The sequence below is a fragment of the Elgaria multicarinata genome, chromosome 13, assembly GCF_023053635.1.
Source record: "Elgaria multicarinata webbii isolate HBS135686 ecotype San Diego chromosome 13, rElgMul1.1.pri, whole genome shotgun sequence".
Taxonomy (NCBI): domain Eukaryota; kingdom Metazoa; phylum Chordata; class Lepidosauria; order Squamata; family Anguidae; genus Elgaria; species Elgaria multicarinata.
In genome coordinates this window covers 34,157,215-34,177,614 of record NC_086183.1, presented here as the reverse complement: position 1 = coordinate 34,177,614, position 20,400 = coordinate 34,157,215, and the positions used below count along the sequence as shown (strand labels likewise).

The following is a 20,400-nucleotide window of genomic DNA, read 5'->3' as shown; positions in this document are numbered from 1 at the left end:
CCGCTGGGCAGCGGAACACATTGCCCCTGGCTAGACGGCAAACGGCTAGGAGGCAGGACAGAGCTGCCACTTTGAGATTGGCTATCAATGAGGCCACTTGTATAGACTACAACCCCCCACAGACCCTCCTCTGCTCGCACTGAAAGATTTGGGCACTCCTCTCGGAAGCAGAGGTGAGTTTTTCGACACCCCGCCTCCCTCAGTGGAGGCACGTGGCATCTCTCACAGAATTGTGAGAGATGACCAGGATGATCAGGCGTCTGGAAACAAAGCCCTATGAAGAGAGACTGAAAGAACTGGGCATGTTTAGCCTGGAGAAGAGAAGATTGAGGGGAGACATGAGAGCACTCTTCAAATACTTGAAAGGTTGACACACACAGGAGGGCCAGGATCTCTTCTCGATCCTCCCAGAGTGCAGGACACGGAATAACGGGCTCAAGTTACAGGAAGCCAGATTCCAGCTGGACATCAGGAAAAACTTCCTGTTAGAGCAGTACGACAAAGGAGGTGGTGGGCTCTCCCACACTAGAGGCCTTCAAGAGGCAGCTGGACAGCCGTCTGTCAGGGATGCTTTAGGGTGGATTCCTGCATTGAGCAGGGGGTTGGACTCGATGGCCTTGGAGGCCCCTTCCAACTTTGCTGTTCTATGATTCTATGATTTACCTTACTGAGAATCTCTTGCTTTCAAATTATAAAGAGGTCCTACGAATTTCTAGTCCCTATGATTTAGAGAGAATTCTAAGCCGAAACCCCAGCACCGGTCGACCTGCGTGCTGTGTGAGGAAAAGAGAGCGAGTGTGCTGTGGTGTAGGTGCTGCCTCTGGTATCCGAGGCAGCAAGCCTGTGTGCACCAGTTGCTGGGGAACATGGGTGGGAGGATGCCGTTGCACCATGTCCTGCTTTGTGGGTCCCTGGTTGACAGCTGACTGGGCCCTGTGTGAACGGAGCGGTAGACTAGACGGACCCTCGGTCTGATCCAGCATCAGGGCTCTTCTGGTGTTCCTATGCTTGCTGAGGAAATGGCTCCTGGCGACTCATGCAAGTGAGCCAAGCCACATGGGCTGCATATGCAGGGCAGGGCTGATGGGACTGTAGTGGCCAGGGGCATTGAGCCTCCCCATTGTCTTCTGACCTGTCTGTGGCTGGCAGAAAAAGAGATTTCTCTTTGAGGATGTCCAGAGGCTTGGGCTATTTGTCGTAGATCTTGGATTTGGCCTCCACGGCACGGTCCCACCCTCCTCTCTCTCGCTTTCCATAGACTCCTTCCGGAGGCCTTGGGAGAAGACCAGCACGACGCTACCCAGGTGAGTGCTGTCTGTCCACCAGCCTTGGGGGGGGGGAGGGGAGGGAAGGGACTCTGCGTCCCTCCCCGCCCCGGTTCTGCAATCAGCCCCCACGTTTCTTCCTCCTTTCCTGGCCAGGAAAGGCGGCAGACCCCACAAGGGGCCACGAGATCTACTGCAGGGACAGACAGTGGAGGCTTGGGACCACCCTGCTTCTCTTCCTCTCCTCTCCTCCGCCCCCAAACCGTCTCTCAGTCTCTCTCTTCCCCCCATCAGGAAAACAGTGACCCAGAGGAGCGCCACGCCCCCAGCCACAGCCCGGCCGCCGGCCGGCCACGTTAGGTATCAGGCAGGAGAATCTATGATGCTAAGTACTTGATAGAGCGTAGCTTGATGACCGGGGTTTTCCTCCGTGACGGGAACTGAGGCTTCCCTCCCTGTGCCGGGTTTCCCTGAGAATTCCCGGCGGTTCTGGAACGGGCCATGTGAGCAGAAGCCCACTGGCTTCCTTCCTGGCTCGGTGCTGAGCGGCAGCGGCTCGGCCGAGGGCGGAACGGCCTCTCGCCACCGGGGGGGGGCAGCAAGAAAGCAAGGCAGGAGGTGGAGCAGCCCTGCCGGTGGAGAAGTGGCCGCTGACCCGAAGGGGCCGGGGGTCCTCCTTTCAACCGCCCCAAAGGGACCCAGGGTGGGAATTGGCCAGAGACAGGAGGCAGCCGTGGCAGGGACCCCGGCCGGTTTGGGCTCTTCTGGCTCTTCAAAGCAGCCGCCGGCCGTTCCCAGAACCTGGAGCACCCTTGGCGATGCTCTCTGGGCTGCTGGAAGGGAGGGGGGGCGGCTTCTATTCTTCTACTCGCCCCCCAGTCCCCTCAAGTTGCTTATCAGACTGTCCCTTCACCCCCCTGGAGCCTTGTTTGCTGTAGAGAGGAAATGGAAGCACAGGTGGAGTTTAGGGGTGCTCTTTGCCCTCCCTCTCAGCTGGGTGGAGTCCAGAGCCCTGGTTTGCAGCCCTTCTTCCTGGCCCCCCGTAGTTCTCTTCAAAGGGGGAATGAACCACAAGGCCCAGCCCTATGGCTCACTATCCCACGGCGGACATTTCATGTGGCACGTGGAGGAAAGAAGGCCTGCTCCCCCCTCACTCCCCTCCGAGAGCGGTGGTCTTCCTCGTCCCCCCAGGTCAGGGGGCTGTTAACCCTGGAACCTTATGGCCATTTGAAATTCTGGCCATAACCATTTCACTGCTGGCCAGCTTCTCAGAGAAGCAACCGGCATCGCCCTTGAACGTGGAAGTGTGTTTGTGTCAGCTGATCTGAATCTGCCCCCCCCATCCCCACAGAGTTATGGCAGAGGGAAGGGCTCCTGCCCATTTCTCCTTAGTGGTGCCTCAGAATGCACATAGGGCAACCTTCCCTGACCTGGTGCCCTCCAGATGTTTTGGACTACAACTCCCAGCTGTCAGGACCATTGGCCAGGCTGGCTGGGGCTGATGGGGGTTGAAGTCCAAAACATCTAAGAGGGGACCAGGCTGATGGAGGAGGATGTCTCTGTTGCAAAGCCCGCCCCCCCCCCCAGCAAAATCCTTTTCTTCAGAAGAAATGCTTGCGGGGTGGGGTGGGGACAGGCAAGCTCCCCCCCCCCCACAAGGGCGTTCTGAATGGACACCGTCCTGCGAGAGGTCCCATACTAGCTCCCCACCCCCAGCCCACTCCTGCCCACTTGAGTTGGGTTTAAGTGGCAGCACTCCGGGAGCGCCGTGGGCACAGGTGCTGGTCAGGGCCAGACTGGGCGTGGCGCGGACAGCTGCAGTTCCCACGCCTGCTTTTGCCCCGTAAACAGCAGCTTTATGGCGAACTCCCACGGCGCCCACCCAATGCGCATCGTCTGTTTGGCCCTCGGTGACGACCGTTCCCAGGACGTCTCTGATCAAGGGACGTGGGGCACAAACCGAGCCCCCTTCTGTGGCTTTATTCTTCGCTTTTCCCCAACCCAGGATGAAATCTGCCGGGGCGATTACTGGCCCGGAGCCCACGGGAGCTGGAGGAGGGGATGAATCGGAGCTGGAACGGGTGAAGCAGGTAATTGGGCCCCGGGCCTCTCGAAACAGCCCCACGCTACCCTGGCAGCGTGCTTTCGATTTCGGCCCCTGGCCTGGCCTGCGTCTAACCACTGCTGGGCCCAAAGAAGGGACGGTTCCCAGGCTCCCCAGGCGGTGCAGCCGCTGCTCCACCTTCCCTGCTGCTTATGTGAAATGGTGCCCGGGCACGTAGGCTCTCAGGGGTGTTCAGGCCGTCGCCTCAACAGACTTTACAGACTCCCCCCCCACACACACACACACTTTTGGGGGCAGGCTGCCCTTGAAAGGCCATCAGCGTGGCCTGAGGTGGGTGTCTGCATCCTGGCCAAATCGGTGAGCCTGCAGCTCAACCGCTTGGTGGCCTGAGGGAGGGTGGGGGGGAATGAGAAGCAGGAGGAGGTGTGCAGGAATGGCCCCCTCCTCCCTGTGTCAGTTCCACTTCCCTAGTGCCAGGCTGATGGGGCGGCTCACCCCTGGTTCCCCAAAGCCTGCCAAGCAGCTGTTTGGGGTGGGACGCTGTGTGTGGAAGTGGGTGGGAGGCTAACCTTCCCCCTCCCCATGGATGGGTGTCTGGGGGATGGGCAAATGCTGGCCCAGGCTTTGCCCACCTTTCGTAGCACCCCCTGTTCTGGGGGGAGTTTTGGAGGGTGGAAACCAGGTGCACACATTCACCTCGCTCCTCGTGCGATTGTCCATGAAAGTGGTGGCTGGCGTGGGACTCTCCAGCTTCGCTGTCCCCAGCTGCGTGCCCTTCAGGTGTGTTGGACTCCAACTCCTAGCATCCCCAGGAGGGATGAAGGTAGCCGGAATCCATCACGCCTGGCTGGGGAAGGCTGCTGTATGGGCAGAGGAAGAGCAGAGAAAGTCAACATGGGCGGGGCTGTGTTGGTGGGTGTGGCCACGGCCACGTGTTGTCCGGCTCACGGAATGTCTGGTGGTGGGGTGGGGGGCATCCGTGCCCAATTCTGGTTCCGCACCTTGTCCTAAAAGCATGTTTTTCGCTCCATCACTGCCACCCTAGGAACTTCTGCAGGAGGTCCGGCGGGAGCTACAGAAGGTGAAAGAGGAGATCATACAAGGTGAGTTGGAGCCGGGTCTGGGCCACGAGAAACCGAGGAATGAGCCCCACTCATGGGAGAGGAGAGGCTTTGTCAGGGGCTCCGTGGAGCCTCCACATCCAGAGACAGTCTACCAGCAGGAGCGGCCCATTGGCTCCTGGCCTTGTGGCCTTCTGGGAACCTGCCAGATGGCCTGATCCAGCAGGGCTCTTGCGTCCTGTCCAAATGGTCATTTAACTCACTTCACACCAGAGGAGAGCAGACTTGGGGCTTCGTTGTTGTTTAAACTGTCTGGATTCTGACAGCCTGATTTAGATCTAAAATGGGCTCTTCCTAACCAATGGAGGTCCTGCTGTCCCTCTGGCTCACTGGTGGGGGGTGGGGGTGGGGGTGGGCGCACAAGGGAATCCTGGCTGTTCTCAGGCTGGACCTAATACTTGGGGGGGGCGGGGGGGGATGGCTTGCCAAAGCAGCCTCTGTGAGCTGGAAGTTCCCCATCCCTGACTTGGCCCCCCTTGACATGGCCTAAAGCAGCCTTTCCCACCCTGCGACCCTCCATAGCTGGCTGGGGATTATGGGGGTTGTAGTCGAGCACATCTGGTCTAAAGGCTGGGTGTTTAGGAGTGAACCGCGGATGCTCCAGCTGCCCCTGGTGAAATACGGCCCTTCTGTTGACCCTCTTTCTGCCCGTTGGCGATGCCAATCCTACCACAAAGCAGCAGGTACAGAAGACGCCTTTGGATAGGTCCTGCATTCGTAAAATGTGCAGGCCCTGAAAGGGGCTCCCGAGTTGCAAAGCCCCCCGTCCCGTCCCGTCTGCTGCCGTCTGACCCTGCCATCGCCCCCCCCCCTCTCTTTTCTCTCCTCTCCAGCATTTGTAGCGGAGCTACGGAAGCGGGGATCGCCTTAGCCTCCCAACTGCCTGCCGGGGCCACCTGGAGTCAGCAGTTTAATTCTCCCAAATGTGCAGACAAGAATAAAAAAATAAGGAAAAAAATATGAAGAACCCCCCCCCCAGTCACCTCCCCCTCCCCCTCCTGCACCAGACAAGCTACACACACACACACACACACCCTTTCCCTGTCGGCTCCGAGGCCTCTGGCCCCCGCTGTGCAATTTCCGGGTGGGGGAGAGGGATGATCTGTGGTGGCCCCCCACCCTAGGAAGGGCAGGACCCCCCCACCTGTGCCTTACCCAGAGCAATAGCAGCACCCTGCCCCCTCCCCTGACTCCCTTCCCCTGGCAAGGAGAGGCTGTTCCCACGGGAGGGTCGTGGGGCCGTTTCCCTGGTGGAACTGCCTTCGAGCCCCCCCTACACTGTGCCATTCCCAGAGAGGGCGAGTCCCTCCCCCCTCAAATCCTCTTTCTCTTGTTAGACTTCCGTGTTTGGTTTCTCTGCCCCCCCCCCCACTCCCTTAGAGGGGTTGTGTGCCCAGCCCAGCTAGAGGGAGCCCGGACCCTCTGAGGAGGGAAGTGGGAGAAGCACCCATTTCTTGGAGAGCCCTCCCCCCCCGCTGCCCCCCCCCCCCCGGGCTGAGAGAGTCCCACTTGCTTGATCAAACTGGAGAAGTTTCCTGTCCTTACGGGCAGGGGTCGGCACCAACCCTGCCACGCTGGGCTGTGACTCGGGGCGACAGCCTGCCCACGCACCCTTCTTCCGGGTGCTTTTCCGCAAGCCGTGGTGTTTCCCTTGGGGAGAGACCCCCGGAGTTCTTCCTTTTGCAGAAAGGAGGCCGCAGGGGGAGGCGATGGAGAAGAGCAGAGACACGAGAGACAGTGGCAGAGGTCGGGGAGCAGCCCCTCTCGGGCGGAATCTCGGCCCGTGGCTGGCTAGTTGCCCACCACTACCTTTTCAGGGCACCGCTATTGCAAAGCATGTAGTCACGCATGCACCCTCACCCTACCCCGACGATGGAACTCTTCCCCGAATAAAGAGGGGGGGCCCTTACCCTCTCTACGCACCTCCCAGGACCCTTCCTCATTTCACACACACACACGGCTGGTTTCTCTTGGTTTTGTAACTTTTGATTTTACACGTGGAGATGGGGTACTTCTCAGAATATTTTATCTAATACCCCAGTCCCTGCCCTCACCTCTCTGGGTAATTTTTTAAAAATATTTTCACCCCTCTACCTCCCTCAGGCCGTGGAGGGGAAACAGGGCAGGTTCTTGGCTTTTCTACTGAGCTGTAATTTTTGACTTCGTTTTGTTTTTGTTGAGCTGGATGGAATATTATATTTTGATTTTTTATTATTATTATTATTACTGATCTGCTGGGTATTTCTGCCCGATTTCTACCCACCCTTCCGACACACAGCACCCACTCACCTGGCGATGGGCACTAGGATCTCGGGCACATGCACCAAACGTCTTTAGGAATAAATCTTTTCCTTTTTTGTAAAATTGCAAAATCTAGGCGTGTGTGTGTGTTTCATGGTGGGTTTGGGGACGGGGGCTGAAGATGGAGTGACACTCCTGTGGTCCTGTTTGGTTTGCAAAGAATGGGTGGGGAGGGGCTCAGTTTGGGAGGACGGGGCGTCAGTCGGATGCATCCTGGTGCGTTCCTAATCCTAGTCTTAGAAGCAGGTGTTCAGGGCTGGAGGAAAGGCCGCCTTGAGTATCTAGCACAGCCTTCCTCAACCTAGGGCGTTCCAGATGTGTTGGACTACAACTCCCAGAATGCCCCAGCCAGCTGGCTGGGGCATTCTGGGAGATGCAGTCCAACACATCTGGAGTACCCCAGGTTGAGGAAGGCTGTGCTAGCACATCTGTCTGCCTGTGCTTTGGATTTCAGCCCCCGCCAGCATGGCCAAGTCAGGAATGCTGGGTGTTGTAGTCCAAAACATCTGGAGGGTTCCAGATTGGGAAAGGCTTGAGCTAGAAGCTTATTTATTCATTTATATCTCACATTTTGTCCTTTTGGGAGGAACCCAAGGTGGCATACAGGACCCTTTTCCTCTCCATTTTATCCTCCTAACAACCCTGTGGAGTAGGTTAGGCTGAGAGTCCATCATTGGCCCCAAGTCACCCGTGAGCTTCATGGCCCAGTGGGGACTAGAACCGTGCTGGCTCTCGTATGGTAACCCTGTGCACGTTTTCTGAGCTTCCGCTGCATTTTAGCCTGGGCTGCCCAGATGTGTGGGACTACACCTCCTGGCGTATTCTGGGAGTTGTAGTTCAGCACATCTGGAACAGGTTGGGGAAGGAAGACTGAGCTCTGTCATTCTGCAGTGCGTAGTCACTGGGATTTGCTCAGATTTACAGCTTTGGGTAGTTGCTGTTCTAAGGGTTCCACCTTCATAAGCCTTGGCTCAAATTTAAACCATAATTCCATTCTTTGCTATGGGGAGTGGGAAGAAGGGCTGCCCCCCTTGTCTGTTTTGGGCCAAGATTTAGTAGTGGAAATATACAAGAAGAGCTCTGCTGGATCATACTGAGGGTCCATTTAGTCTAGCAGCCTGTTCACAGTGGCCAACCAGCAGGGACCAACAAAGCAGGATGGGGTGCAACAGCACCCTCCCCACCCATGCTCCCCAGCAACTGGTGCACACAGGTGTCTGCCTCGAATACCGGATATCCTCAGGCTCTGGAGATGGGAGGCCTGAGTGCCGAAGTAGATGACCTGATGGAAGCTGGGGTGAGAAAAGGGAGATTCTATAAAGGGGTGGTGAAAATTAGCATCCCAAATCAAGAGCGCCACCTGTTGGTCTTTAGTTCCACACGGGCCCCAAGCTGTTCCTCTACGTTGCCCCTTTCAGAGGATTCTGGTGCATTTGCCAGGCCGGGTTCTGCCCACCAGTGTGAGCAACTTGTAGCCCTCCGGCTCTCATCAGCTCTGGCCAGCATAGCCAATGCTGAGGAATCATGGGAGTCCAGTTTTATTTATTACGTTTCTATCCGGCCTTGTTTCCTCTTTGAAGAACCCAAGGCAGCTTACAGGATCCCCTTCTCCCATTTTAACCTCACAACTACCCTGTGAGGTAGGTTAGAGTCAGTGACTGGCCCAAAGACAGAATAGCAGAGTTGGAAGGGTCCTATAAGGCTATCCAGTCCAACCCCCTGCTCAATGCAGGAATCCACCCTAAAGCATCCCCGACAGATGGATGTCCAGCTGCCTCTTGAAGGCCTCTAGTGTGGGAGAGCCCACCACCTCCCTAGGTCGCTGGTTCCATTGTACTGCTCTAACAGTCAGGAAGTTTTTCCTGATGTCCAGCCGGAATCTGGCTTCCTTTAACTTGAGCCCGTTATTGGAAGCCAGATTCCAGCTGGACATCAGGAAAAACTTCCTGTTAGAGCAACAGGCTTTCTGGCCAAATGGGAATTCCACCCTGGATTTCCCAACCTCTTAACCCCATTATATTTGCTCTTGAGATGTAGGGCCAAGCAGCTGGGGGGTCACAGGATACCCACCTCCTGTGGCAACCTGGAGCCCTCGGGCTGTGCTGGAACTCCATGGCTGGCTAGTGGATGCCTGAACAGTCTGCTAGCTTGAATCCTTGTGACACGCTGGCTCTCTGAGGAGCTGCACACTTTAAAGCTGTAGGGCAGCTCTTCAGCTCCTGCAGGTCATTTTCCTGGAGAAGCTTACTCCTAAGGAATCTCAGAACCCCCCCCCCCCCAAAAAAATGCATTTCAAAAGCCACCAACTCTGCTCTGATGGCCTTTGGAGGTATTGATGGCCAAATGGGAGCCTTTGCATGTACAAACACCGCCTATAGAACATTAACATACTTGGCTACCTGGGATATTAGAGTACAAGTATCAATGAGGTGAGGGTCAGTTTACGGTTTTGTGGGACATGTGGGGAGAACACTTTGACTCCTCTAGCCTGACTTTTGCAGGAAATCGATGGCTTTATAGGCCCCTTCCAACTCTAGTCTGGAGTTCATATTGGTGATAATGGCATGAAGTCAAGCTGCTGCAGCAGCAAGATGAGACCCCCAACGGCTGTGTTAGCATGGATGCTTTTTGGGGAAACAGCTGAGCTATCTCCCCATCTTCATGTCAGGTGTGGCTTCCAATTGGAGCTTTCTGCCCTCAAGGCCTTTGCTCCCCTCTGCCTTCCCCTTGCCCTAGGCAAACCAGAGCCGTTGCAGCCTCCTGGCATGTAAGCCAAAACAGCGGGCCTGCTGGAAGCCCCATCACCAGGAACGGGTTAAAGGCTCTCCTTCCCTGCTTCAGAACAGAATAGGGCTCAGCTCGCAATCTTGAATTTTCTTGCCCAGGGCCACCCTCTTACCTGAGTTTTACCGGCACAGATAATCCTAACCTAAAAATAGGGATTAAGAGTACAGGGCCACCTAATTGATTTGTCTCCTTCCCCCACCCAATACCTGGTTCAATGTCAGCAATCTTTGGCAGCATTTTGCTCTGCCATGTGGGTTCCCTTTTGCCTTGTCTAGGCAAAAAGCAGTCAATACAAGTGCTTTTAAAGAAGTTAATAATTTAAGTACCTAGTCGGAACAGCACCAGAGGCTATGGAACGCTGTGTGCCGGGAAATTTGGACAACCTACAAGACTTCTTCATTTTAAAGGAACAGGAGTGTGTGACGTTTCGTTGCGGCTGCTGATTAGGGCCAAATGGGCCCACCCAGCCCTGGATATCGGAATTCATCGTAAGAAACGCAGATGCATCAAATCCAGGGGCAAATTATGCACACTTAGCATTAAAGAACATCCGAGCACATTATGAGCCCAGGAATTTGTTTTCAGTAGCAGATCTAACCTGAACTCCCAATCCTTAAACATGGAGGTCCATCCTAGTTATCTTCCATTTAAATTTCAGATATTAATTTAGGTGGAAAAGGTAATTTTGTTGCTATTGGTAAACAACAGAGAGAACTCCCTTGCCAATCTACTGTAAATCACCCAGAGATCTACTGGCACAGCCTGACCTACCCCTCTGCTCCAGGGGCAGTGGTCTTCACCTGGTCCAGATCCAAGACCCACCTCAGACTTCCAACATGGGACCCACTTTCACAATTACCCAACATGGTGGCAACAGCTTTGCTACAACCCATCTGGACTGATCTCATGACCCACTGGTTGAAGACCACTGCTCCATGGCATCACCATGCTAGCTGGAAGTGATGGGATTTGCAGTCCATACATGGGAAGTATTAGGCTGGAGAAGGCTGCCCTAGGCTTTGCCTGGTCTTTGGATTTTGGTGCTAGATGTTAATATGAAGATCAAATATGAGCCAGACTGGAGTCCTCCAACCACTGCAGATAAGGAGTGAAGTTCAGACCTAAACGGAACTCCGAATGCCATGTAGTCCACGTTGCCGTATGTAACAACAGAGCCAGACAATCTCAAACAATTATTTAAAATCCCCGAGCGCACAACATTTTTCAAACTGCTGAGAACATCAGTCTTCCCATTTCCAGAATCTGAAATACTAGAATGCAACAGCAAAAACGCCGGAAATGTGGCTGCTTCACCCTCCTCCATACAGTTCTATCGCACTGCAAAAAAGGTTAACCCCCACCCACCCCAGAATACCAATACACACCCGCTGACGGTATCCGTAGTTCTTCCACAGTAATCACCAAGGGAAAAGAGCACACGCTCTCGCACTCTTTCTTTTTTAATGGATTCAATATTTACATTCTAGGGAAACACCCAAGTAATTCAGCAGCCAAGGGGAGGGGTGCAACACAGGGCCTTGCACTCCTCAATCCTGCTATATAGGACGGGATCCCCAGGGCTCTCCTTGCCGGCGCATCCCCAGCAAGGGGACCCTCGCACACAGCTCGCAGCGGAGCGCCGTTCCAGGCAACTGCATCTCCCCTGCAGCCAGGTCACTTCTTGGGGGAGGCCGAGACGGCCACTAGGACCCGGTTCACCTCCCGCAGCTGTGCGTCGAGGGTCTCCACAGTCAAGTTCAGCTCCGCGATCTGTTCCTGAAGACCCAGGAGGGTGCTGCTCAGCTCCTCCTCCTTCTTCCTGCTGTTGGTGGACTGGCGGGAGTACTCCAGGAAGATGCACAGCCCTCCCACCCCGAAGACGATGGCTTCGCCCAGCAGTTCTGCCCCCAGCTCCGCCGCCGCCTCCTCATTCAGCGGCTTGATGGCAGCGCCCCGAAACCCCATGATGCGCATCTTGGCGCGCATCTCGACCCAGTGATAAACTGCAGGAGAAAAAGGAAGAGAGCGTGAGCCGGGGGCCCACGGGCAACACCCCCACTGCGGCTTCACAGCAGGCCTGGTCCTTGGGAGCCCTCGGCGGGCCGCTTCCTGCCCAAGGGAGGCCAGGAGAGAGGGCCTGGGAGGAACTGGCCCCTCCACTCCCCTTCCCTGGTGCCCGTGAGCCCCCCCCCCCCACGAACATCCGTCCAGTGCATGGCAGGATCTGAAGGGCATCATCCTAAGTGCGATTTGTGAACATCAAGTCTGAGCCAGAGTGGAGTCCTCGAGCCTGACATGGCAGGGAGTCTGTGAGGCTGGGGGGTCGGGGTGGGGTGGGGGCGTCTTCCAGCAGCAGCAGCACCCCCCCTTGCGCCCCCTCCCCCCCAGCCAGCCAGCCAGCCAGCCATTTTTAGGGCAGGGGCTGATGGGGATGGTGGGCTGGGTGCTGCTCCCCTTCTCCTCCGTGGGCCCTTCCCTGGGGTGGGGTGGAGGAACCTCCCGTGTGGGCAGGGGGCAAATGGAAGTTGCTGCCTGGGGGATGATGGGAGTTGCAGTCCCAACCCTTGAGGGCCTTCTCATCCCCCCCCCCCCCAAGACAGGGCTCCGTCCTTCCTTCCTTCCTTCCTTCTCCCCCTGCGGAGGTTCCAGGCCTGGCCAGTAGGCTCGGGGGCTCAGCCACGTGCGAGGCCCCGCAATGTCACCTCTTCTGCCGCCTTAGCAGCCCGGCGCCTCCAGATTGGCCGCGTCCCCCCGGCCAGGCCCGCCCCTCGCGCCGCCCTATTGGCCGACTCTCTCCTCGTACCCCACCCTCGGCCGCTCCCATTGGCTTTCCCCCTCCGTACTGACAGGTGGCTCCCCCTATCGGCGGGCTCCCCTTCACGCCTTACTCACTTTGCGCGGGGGGCCCGCAGATGTACTGGCGGAAGAAGGGGCTGGCGCGCGCCCCGTCCTTGATGCGCGCGGCCAGGGGCTTCGAGATCTGCCTGACGCCCAGGTAGAGCAGCTTGGCAATCGGGAAGGCGCCGGGCACCATCCTCGCGCTCCCAGCGGCCCCCGCGCGCGGAGCGGCCCCGCCGACTCGGGTGACGTCAGCGCGCACGCGCGTCAGCTCCCCTACGCAGGCCTCTGACGCCAGCGCGCACGAATGGTTCTCGCACGAAATGAGCCCTCATGAATACGCAAATGAGCCCTCTGAATGAGGAAGGGCGCATACTAATGAGGCAAAATGGAATGATGAATTAGTTTCCCTCTCAGTCCTTGGGAAACGGCCACTTCCGGAAAAAAACCGGAAGGGTGGGAACGGCCATCTTGGTCGCGAAGGCGGTTTGCCATAGAGATGACAAGGGAGAGCGGCGGTTGAATACCGGAAATGCCTGGGACAGGGGGGCTTCCCTTCGGTTCCACCCCCGTCCCGTAAGTTTACGCGTGTGCGTCACTTCCTCAACCTGGGGCGCTCCAGAGGTGTTGGACTGCATCTACCGGAATGCCCCAGCCAGCAGAGCTGGCTGGGGCATTCTGGGAGTTGTAGTCCAACACCTCTGGAGCGCCCCAGGTTGAGGAAGGCTGCTCTAGATCTTTCTTATCTCTATGGGCGGCTCCGCCCTCGTCTCCTCCTGAGCCAATGAGAGCTCGCTCCCCCCTCTCTCGGGCGTTTGGCGGGAAAGGGACGCACCGCCGCGGACAACGCGTGTGAACGCGGGCGCACGTGTACAGCCGCGCCCTGCCTGGCCCCGGAGGCTTCCCCCGCCGCCCGCCACTACTCTCCTGGCTCCGCTGCGCCTTCCAGAGCAGATGTTCCGCAGGGAAAGCTTTCGCCGCCCGGACGGGAAGAGCTTCACCTGCTGAACTTCCGCCTGCTGCGAGGCTCTTACAGGCCAGGCGTGTGCCTTTAGCAGCAGCCTGGCACGCTGGCAGCATTTCCACAGGGGAAGCTTTGCCTGGCATGGAGGTGCCTGGGCGGCGGAAGCTTCACCTGACGTGTTTCAGGCTGCTCTTAAAGGCGCAGGAGCACAGCCGTGGGCAAGAAAGGCGCCCCGTGACGTCCCACCCGCCAGCTCTCCCCTCTGTGCCCCTTGGCTTCCGTTTCAGCAGCACTGCGTGGAACGGGGCTGCCAGGTCTCCTGGAGGTAAAGGTGGCCTTCACAGAAACGAAGAATGGTCGAGTTGGAAGTTGGAATGGTCGAGTCCTAAGGCCATCGAGTCCAACCCCCTGCTCAGTGCAGGAATCCACCCTAGTCCAGCTGCCTCTTGAAGGCCTCTAGTGTGGGAGAGCCCACAACCAACCTAGGTAACTGATTCCATTGTCATACTGCTCTAACAGTCAGGAAGTTTTTCCTGATGTCCAGCTGGAATCTGGCTTCTTGTCACTTGAGCCCCTTCTTCCGTGTCCTGCACCCTGGGAGGATCGAGAAGAGATCCTGGCCCTCCTCTGCGTGACAACCTTTTAAGTATTTGAAGAGTGCTCTCATGTCTCCCCTCAACCTTCTCTTCTCCAGGCTAAACATGCCCAGTTCTTTCAGTCTCTCTTCATAGAGCTTTGTTTCCAGACCCCTGATCATGCATGGTACAGCCTCACCTCATGCCTGGTACACCCCTGACACGTCTGGAGGGTGCAGAATAAGGGCAATAACCAGCCTGTGCCTGGCAGTTTCGCGATAGAACTAAGTCACAACTAATCTTCCTGCCCAGCCACCCCAATCTTGCGCCTCACGCCGAGATCTTACTCCTTTGCCCAAAGACCCTGAGCAGCAGGGGCCATGGCTCAGTGGTAGAATCCCTGCTTGCATGCAGAAGGTCCCACGTTTGACGCCCGGTATCTCCCGGTAGGGCTTGGAAAACTCGCCTGAAACCCTGGGGTGGGGTGTGGGTGTGCTGCTGCCAGTCAGTATGAGGCAGCTTCCTATGTTACTACACTACAACTCTGAACCTCCCTGTCAAACTCTGGCCCCTAGCAATCCTCCTGACCGGCCATGAGTGGAACAGCCCATCCCAGGGTTTCTCTCCTTCGTCCTACAACTCTCCATCCCAAGGGCTGGTTTGTCGAAATAAAGGTGTGCCCAAGGTGAGCCTGTCTAATCTGTCATCCTGTTTACCCAGCGTGAGTTGGCCAGACTCTCCTGGGAAGGCTAGGCTCCCCTCCTGAATTGTGTAATGCAGCAGGTCAGGCCAAGCAAAATGATGTGGGCCAGTCTTGGTAGAATAATGATATCTGTGTGCCAAATCAAAGTATCTGGAAATTATGCTTCTAAATATTTTGCCATTTGATCTTTGAATACCTATTGCATCACTTAAAACTTGAAGAAAAAATTAAATGTATGAATCATTCTTCATCATCATACTTCCAAATGATTTCCCCCTGCCAATAGGTTTTATTTCATCTTTTGCACTGTTTAATTTTAATACATTTTTGTTAATTTTGTTCACAAGCCCTATGTAGACCAATTTTTGTGTGTGTGACTTCTATTAAAATAAAGTTCCTCTGATATATTTGATTACCTTGAATGTACCTCTAAGTTTCTGGCTGCCTTAACTAACGTGTTTAGAAAATCAATGAAGTGTTGATGAGGTTAGGGTTAATGAGAGGAGGGCATTCTATATTTAAAGAGATCTGTGAAGAGACATACGAATTTTCTTAATAAGCTGAGACATTCCCATCCCCTTAGAGGCTGCTCAGTTGCTCTGAGTTGTTTGCTGTGTTTTGCCTGGCCAAGAGACTGACCCAGAGCTCATTCTTTTCCGCAGGGTCACCCGGACCATGTGAACACAAATATGAAAAGCGGCTGGTGGGAGCTGCAGGAGGAAACAGGGTCAAAACAAGAATTAAAGGACTTTCCTTCTGTCTTCCCTTTCTCGGATGCCACCTTCTCTGCTCAGCCTTCGGAGAAAACTTCAGAAAAGCTGGATGGGATTTACAGAGGGAGCATGTGAAGAATGGAGCAAAGGGGTAGCTTCCCCAAGAAGATCAAACCCATGGTAGGCAACTTCCAGGGCCTCTAGGCACTATCCACTTTCCTTGAGCTAGGCATAGAATTCAGGAGTTCTGGGAATGTATAGCCCCCCTGGCCTTTTAGTGGAAGGCATGAAACGGGGAGTATGGAATCCAGGCCCTGAAAGGAGTCAAAAGGCCCAGTGTTCCCCTGCCCTGCTTCCAAACCAGCAAGCTCAGCCGTGTCTCTTTATGGTCTTGGGCTCCATCCCAGCAGCTTGAATAGGAAGGGATCAAGAAGACTTAGTGGAGAGAAAGAACTGAATAAACAGAAGCAGAGACACAATCCCACTCTAAAACCCACCCTTAAAAGGGCAGAATCATCTGGGGAGCTGCAGGACTAGAATTCTCTTGGGCCAACCATGTGTTCCACCTTACCTTGGCAGAGGTGGAGATGCTCCCTTCCTGGACACGTGGGGCTTTGACATTCTTTGAGCAATTGGGGCACAAGAGAGGCCTCAGCCTGCTGGGATTCATGGGACAGCACCTCCCCTAGAGGGACCTTTCCACTCGGTCTCGCCTGTGGCCTCTTCCTGTTTATTCCCAGTAAGCCTCTCGATGCGGTGGCTCTTGCCTCTTGTGAAGCGCTGAGATTAGACTGTTCTCATCTTGGGACGTCACTGACGGTCAACTCTCTCTGCCTCACACATTCCTGGGACGGGGAGTCATCTATGGGCTAGCCTTGCTCCGAGGCTCCTTGCCAAGGGCCAAATTGATCTCAGAGGCGAGGAAATTTGTGCAAGTTTAACTTTATCGCATCTCGAGTGGTTCAACAGCAGCTGTCTATAACAGGATCAGTTGCCCTGTGTGGAAATGCAGCTACCTCTGGGGTTAAGCACACAAGGGATTTCTGTTCTGCCTTGTTGCTGACAAACAATTACTTATGGGAAAAGTGTCGTCTTTTTATATATGCAGAGACTTTCTCTTGAGAGGGTGATAGATCATAATGTTGTATCTCCAGTGAATTGACCTACAGAGTAACTGCTGGCTCCTATTCCATATTTATAGCCTCTGACATAGGGTAACATTCACATTTCACCCATAAGTGTGCATTGAAAGCAGGAGAAAAGTCACCCTTTCTCTATTACTTGAACACTCTCATTTGTGAGTATAATGGGAGTCATTAAAGAGGGTCAGGTGAGTTGTGTCAAGCAAATGAATAATGGCCATCAACTTTTATGAAACAACAAGAGCTCCTGAGCATGTGTTGGGTAGCCTGCCTCCCCATGGAAGAACTGGAGCCAAATCCCGGGCATCTGGGATCAGCGTCTGAGGACATGGTGCTCAAATTGCGCTGGGGCTTTAAAAAAATCACCATTGCTCGCCCGGCACCGAAACGTGATCAGCTCTGGGGTGTAGCAATTTGGAGCAAGACGCCCCGCTCTCTTTGTCTGTGCGGGCGCAGAGGAGGCTGAAGCTTGGCTCAGTGCCAAATTTGTGTGTCAGCCTCTGTGGCCTGTGAAGAGCTTCCTCTGCTAATTAAGCCCCCATAATCTCCAAGCATTTGGCTTCCTGTAGTAACCAGGAGACGGGAAACTGGGAGGGAGGGGGGAGAATGAGGGGAAGTAAGAGATGGATATTTCCTCTCTCTCTTGGATCTCTGACATTGCAAGGGATTCTGTGGGGAAACTCTTGTATTGTGTGAGTAACTGCTACCCCCGTTTCCTTCCTTGCAGCTGCTTGGGGCGACAAATGGTCTTGGTTACCCCTGATTAAAGTAGAAAGCAAAGGAGAAATGGGGCAGGATGTGCAGGAGGGAAAGAACTGGGAGTTTTCCAGCTACCTGCTCTAAGCTATGAGCCCTAAATAGTTGCATGTTCTCTAGATAACTTACAGGTGTGTCTGCAGGTCCTTTTAGAAACCTTTCTATGTTGCTGTGGGGCCCACATAAGGGAATAGAAAGAGGGCTTTTTGCAGGGGTCATGAAGAACAGCTAGGCACAATAGGTTCAGATCAGTGAGGCACAGCTGATGGACATCTGTAAGGTTGGGAATAAAGGCACAAAGAGGGAGAAATTACTCCCCTCTCAGAACACAAGAACGTGGGGAACTGATTTACATGTTCTGGATAGAGTAAGGGAAAGACATCTTCACACAGCACATAATCGACCTGTGGGATGTGCTATCAAGTGATGGTGTACGGATGGCTGCTTTAAACAACAACAAAAGAATTAGTGAAATGCATGGAAGGATGGCAGACCTATTAGCGGTTCCTGGTCACCATGATTAAAAGTGGAACCACCAAGGCAGTCCCCCTCTGGAGACCAACGTGCTGTGGCTCCCTACAGCATGCAGGCTTTATGAACTTACCAAGAACATCTGGCAGGCCGCTGGTGGTGCGAGAGTGCTGGACGAAGTGGACCTTTGGCCTCATCCAGCAGGGCAGGGGATGTTTCCTGCTCAGAGCAGGCCTGGTGCAGTGGCTAAGAGGCTAAACAACGAAGCTGGAAGCTTCTCACCTTTGCGGCCTCACCCACCCATCCCCGTCTGCAATACGGGGATAATAATATGGTCCTTTCAGGGTCGTTGTAATATTGTCACCAAGGTAATGCACATGACGTGTTTTCAACAGGCGAAAGTCATAGAAATGCTAGACGTTACTGTTAATCGTCTTACAGCGCACAGTTTGACTGTGGAATTCACTGCCACAAAATGTAGTGAGGGCCACCAGCTCAGAGGGCTTTAAAAGGGGATTAGACAAATTCACGGAAAAAAGGCTATCAGTGGCTACTACTAGTCATGATGGCTATATATCGCCCCCAGTATCAGAGGCAGGATGACTCTGTCTGAATACCATATGCTGGCGGACATGAGTGGGAGGGTGCTATTGCATTGTTGTGAACCACCTAGAGAGCTTTGGTTATTAGATGGTATAGAGATGACGATGATAATAATAATAATAATAATAATAATAATAGTTATAATAATAATGTGCTCCTGTCCTGCATGTGGGCAGCCCATTGGGGCATCTGTCTGGCCACTGCAGGAACAGAATACTGGACTCGATAGGACTTGGGTCTGACCCAGCGTGGCTCTTCTTACACGTGGAGCCTGTACAGAAATGTACTAACTCCAAGGAGTTTTTACGTTGTCATAATATTATTATTTTATTTTCAACACTATATTTGTTAGTGATCTGCCCTGACAGGTTGCCAGTGGCTGCAGCAGCAGCAGGAGCAGCAGCTGAATGCTGCAGAGTAGCACCAGGTGCTTAACCGGAGGGAGTGTTCATTGTTTAAAAGTCAGTATCTTCATCTGGAGCTCCTCGTCTCTCATCCCCAACCCAGCCTGCAAGGGCGGCAGCGGGAGCACCAGAGGCTGCCGGCAGAAGCTGCTCTTCTTAGAGGAGAGGGGGGTGTCGAGGGTGAGCGAGGCGTTGGCCATCTCCTGGGGCTTGGAGCTGGTGAGGAAGCGCACCAAGGTGGACAGGGCCTTGGCCACGTCACTCCGGGCCCCTTCGTTGGCAAAGCAGTAGAGGATGGGGTCGGCCACGCAGTTCAAGCTGGTGAAGGCCAGGGAGGTGTGGTAGGCCACAAAGACCTTCTCCTCAAAGCTGCAGTCGCAGGGCTTGCTCAGGTAGACGGCGCTGCGGGAAAGCAGGATGACGTGGTAGGGGGCGAAGCAGAAGAGGAGGATGACGATGAGGCTGAGCGAGAGGCGCTTGATCTTGGCCTTCTCCTGCTTCTCGGTGGAGATGTTCCCCCGGACCGCCCGCAAGATCCCCTGGTAGGAGAACAGCATCAGCATCCATGGGAAGAGGAAACCGATGAAGACCCGATAGAGGTTCATCCATGCCACCCAATCCTCCATGGGGTACTTTTCAAAGCAGAAGGTGTGGTTGTAGCGGTCGTGGAAGAGTTCGTTGTGAAAGAGGGGGGCTGAGTTGGCCCCAATCTCAATGGCCCACACCACGGCGCTGACGGCCACGGCGGTCTTGACCCTCCGGAATTTGGCGAAACGCAACGGGTGTGCCACGGCCAGGTAGCGGTCCACGGAGATGCAGCAGAGGAAGGCGATGCTGATGTAGATGTTGGTGTAGAAGATGAAGCCAAAGACCTTGCAGGACTCCTGCCCGTGGATCCAGTTGTCGTAGTGGAGGAAGTAGTCGATCCAGAGGGGCAGGGTGGCGATGTAGAGCAAGTCTGCAATGGAGAGGTTCATCAAGTAGACGCCCAGCTCGTTCTTCTGCCGGACCTGCAGGTAGGCGGCCCAAAGGGCCATGCAGTTGGTGGGGAGCCCCACCGTGATGACGATGATGTACAGCGTCGGGGGGAAGAGGTGGTCGATCTTGGAGTCCACGTGGCAGCTCCAGCTCACGAGGGTGGTATTGCACATCCTTGGGACGGAAATGCAGCGGGTCCCGCTGGGAAGTGGTGGAAGCCAACAGGGTGGCGAACCCCAACTTCAGAGCAGGAGTCTGTGGGGCTGGAAGTGGCATGTCCACAGGACCACGCAGGCCATTGCAAGGACGTTCCTGGAGCCGGCATGCAGCAAGGTCTCCATAGGCCGAGTCTAGCTGTCGCCTTCTCCCTTCGCCACTGGCCTCGCTAGGCAGCTTGGTTGGCGCTGGGCCTTTTTCTCAGTGGGATTTCCTGCCCTTCCGGACCTGAGAGGAGAGGAGCAGACGCAGGTAGAGGTTAGGAGAGGGGCGTTATCGGGGAAGTCATCGCTGAGCCGTCTTTCCTACGCTTCCCCCTACTACAGCCTTCCCCCACCTGGTGCCCTCCATGGGTTTTGGACTTCAACCCCCAGCATGACCAGTGGTCAGAAATGTTGAGAGTTGAAGTCCAGCATCTCTGGAAGGCATGATGGTTGGGGAAGTCTGCCCTGTTACAGCATGTGTTCCTCTGAGGCACTGAAGGCGGCCTCGGGAGCT

The 20,400-nt window shown here is 55.0% G+C and overlaps 3 protein-coding genes and 1 long non-coding RNA gene across 4 annotated transcripts in view; 2 read left to right on the top strand and 2 right to left on the bottom strand.

The window, feature by feature from the left end:
• The window catches only part of VASP (vasodilator stimulated phosphoprotein), a 33,068-nt gene extending 26,245 nt beyond the window's left edge, over positions 1-6,823 (top strand). The window contains exons 10-13 of the mRNA XM_063140676.1: positions 1,259-1,304; positions 3,271-3,355; positions 4,376-4,433; positions 5,285-6,823. Coding sequence (XP_062996746.1) covers positions 1,259-1,304; positions 3,271-3,355; positions 4,376-4,433; positions 5,285-5,322 — 227 coding nt within the window. The 3' untranslated portion in view covers positions 5,323-6,823. The remainder of the gene's footprint in view (positions 1-1,258; positions 1,305-3,270; positions 3,356-4,375; positions 4,434-5,284) is intronic.
• A 4,160-nt stretch (positions 6,824-10,983) lies between these two features.
• Positions 10,984-12,649, bottom strand: OPA3 (outer mitochondrial membrane lipid metabolism regulator OPA3). The gene is made up of 2 exons (XM_063140678.1): positions 12,432-12,649; positions 10,984-11,542 (listed from the first exon to the last, which is right to left on the bottom strand). Exons 1-2 carry the CDS (start codon positions 12,571-12,573, stop codon positions 11,214-11,216), a joined length of 471 nt encoding a protein of 156 aa, XP_062996748.1. The 5' UTR covers positions 12,574-12,649; the 3' UTR covers positions 10,984-11,213.
• Positions 12,446-16,461, top strand: LOC134408421 (uncharacterized). Its single transcript, XR_010026096.1, has 3 exons — positions 12,446-12,534; positions 15,282-15,512; positions 16,441-16,461. It is a non-coding gene; the product is annotated as an uncharacterized LOC134408421 (long non-coding RNA).
• A 2,283-nt stretch (positions 16,462-18,744) lies between these two features.
• GPR4 (G protein-coupled receptor 4) lies at positions 18,745-20,037 on the bottom strand. Its single transcript, XM_063140677.1, has one exon. It carries the CDS (start codon positions 19,857-19,859, stop codon positions 18,753-18,755), a length of 1,107 nt encoding a protein of 368 aa, XP_062996747.1. The 5' UTR covers positions 19,860-20,037; the 3' UTR covers positions 18,745-18,752.
• Between the last annotated feature and the right edge of the window lie 363 nt (positions 20,038-20,400).

Bases quoted from the DNA above. Each gene is read 5' to 3' on its own strand.
- OPA3 (XM_063140678.1), bottom strand. From the start codon at position 12,573: ATGGTGCCCGGCGCCTTCCCGATTGCCAAGCTGCTCTACCTGGGCGTC. The intron at 11,543-12,431 runs GTGAGTAAGGCG...TTTCTCCTGCAG, and splicing joins CTGCGGGCCCCCCGCGCAAA to TTTATCACTGGGTCGAGATG.
- GPR4 (XM_063140677.1), bottom strand. From the start codon at position 19,859: ATGTGCAATACCACCCTCGTGAGCTGGAGCTGCCACGTGGACTCCAAG.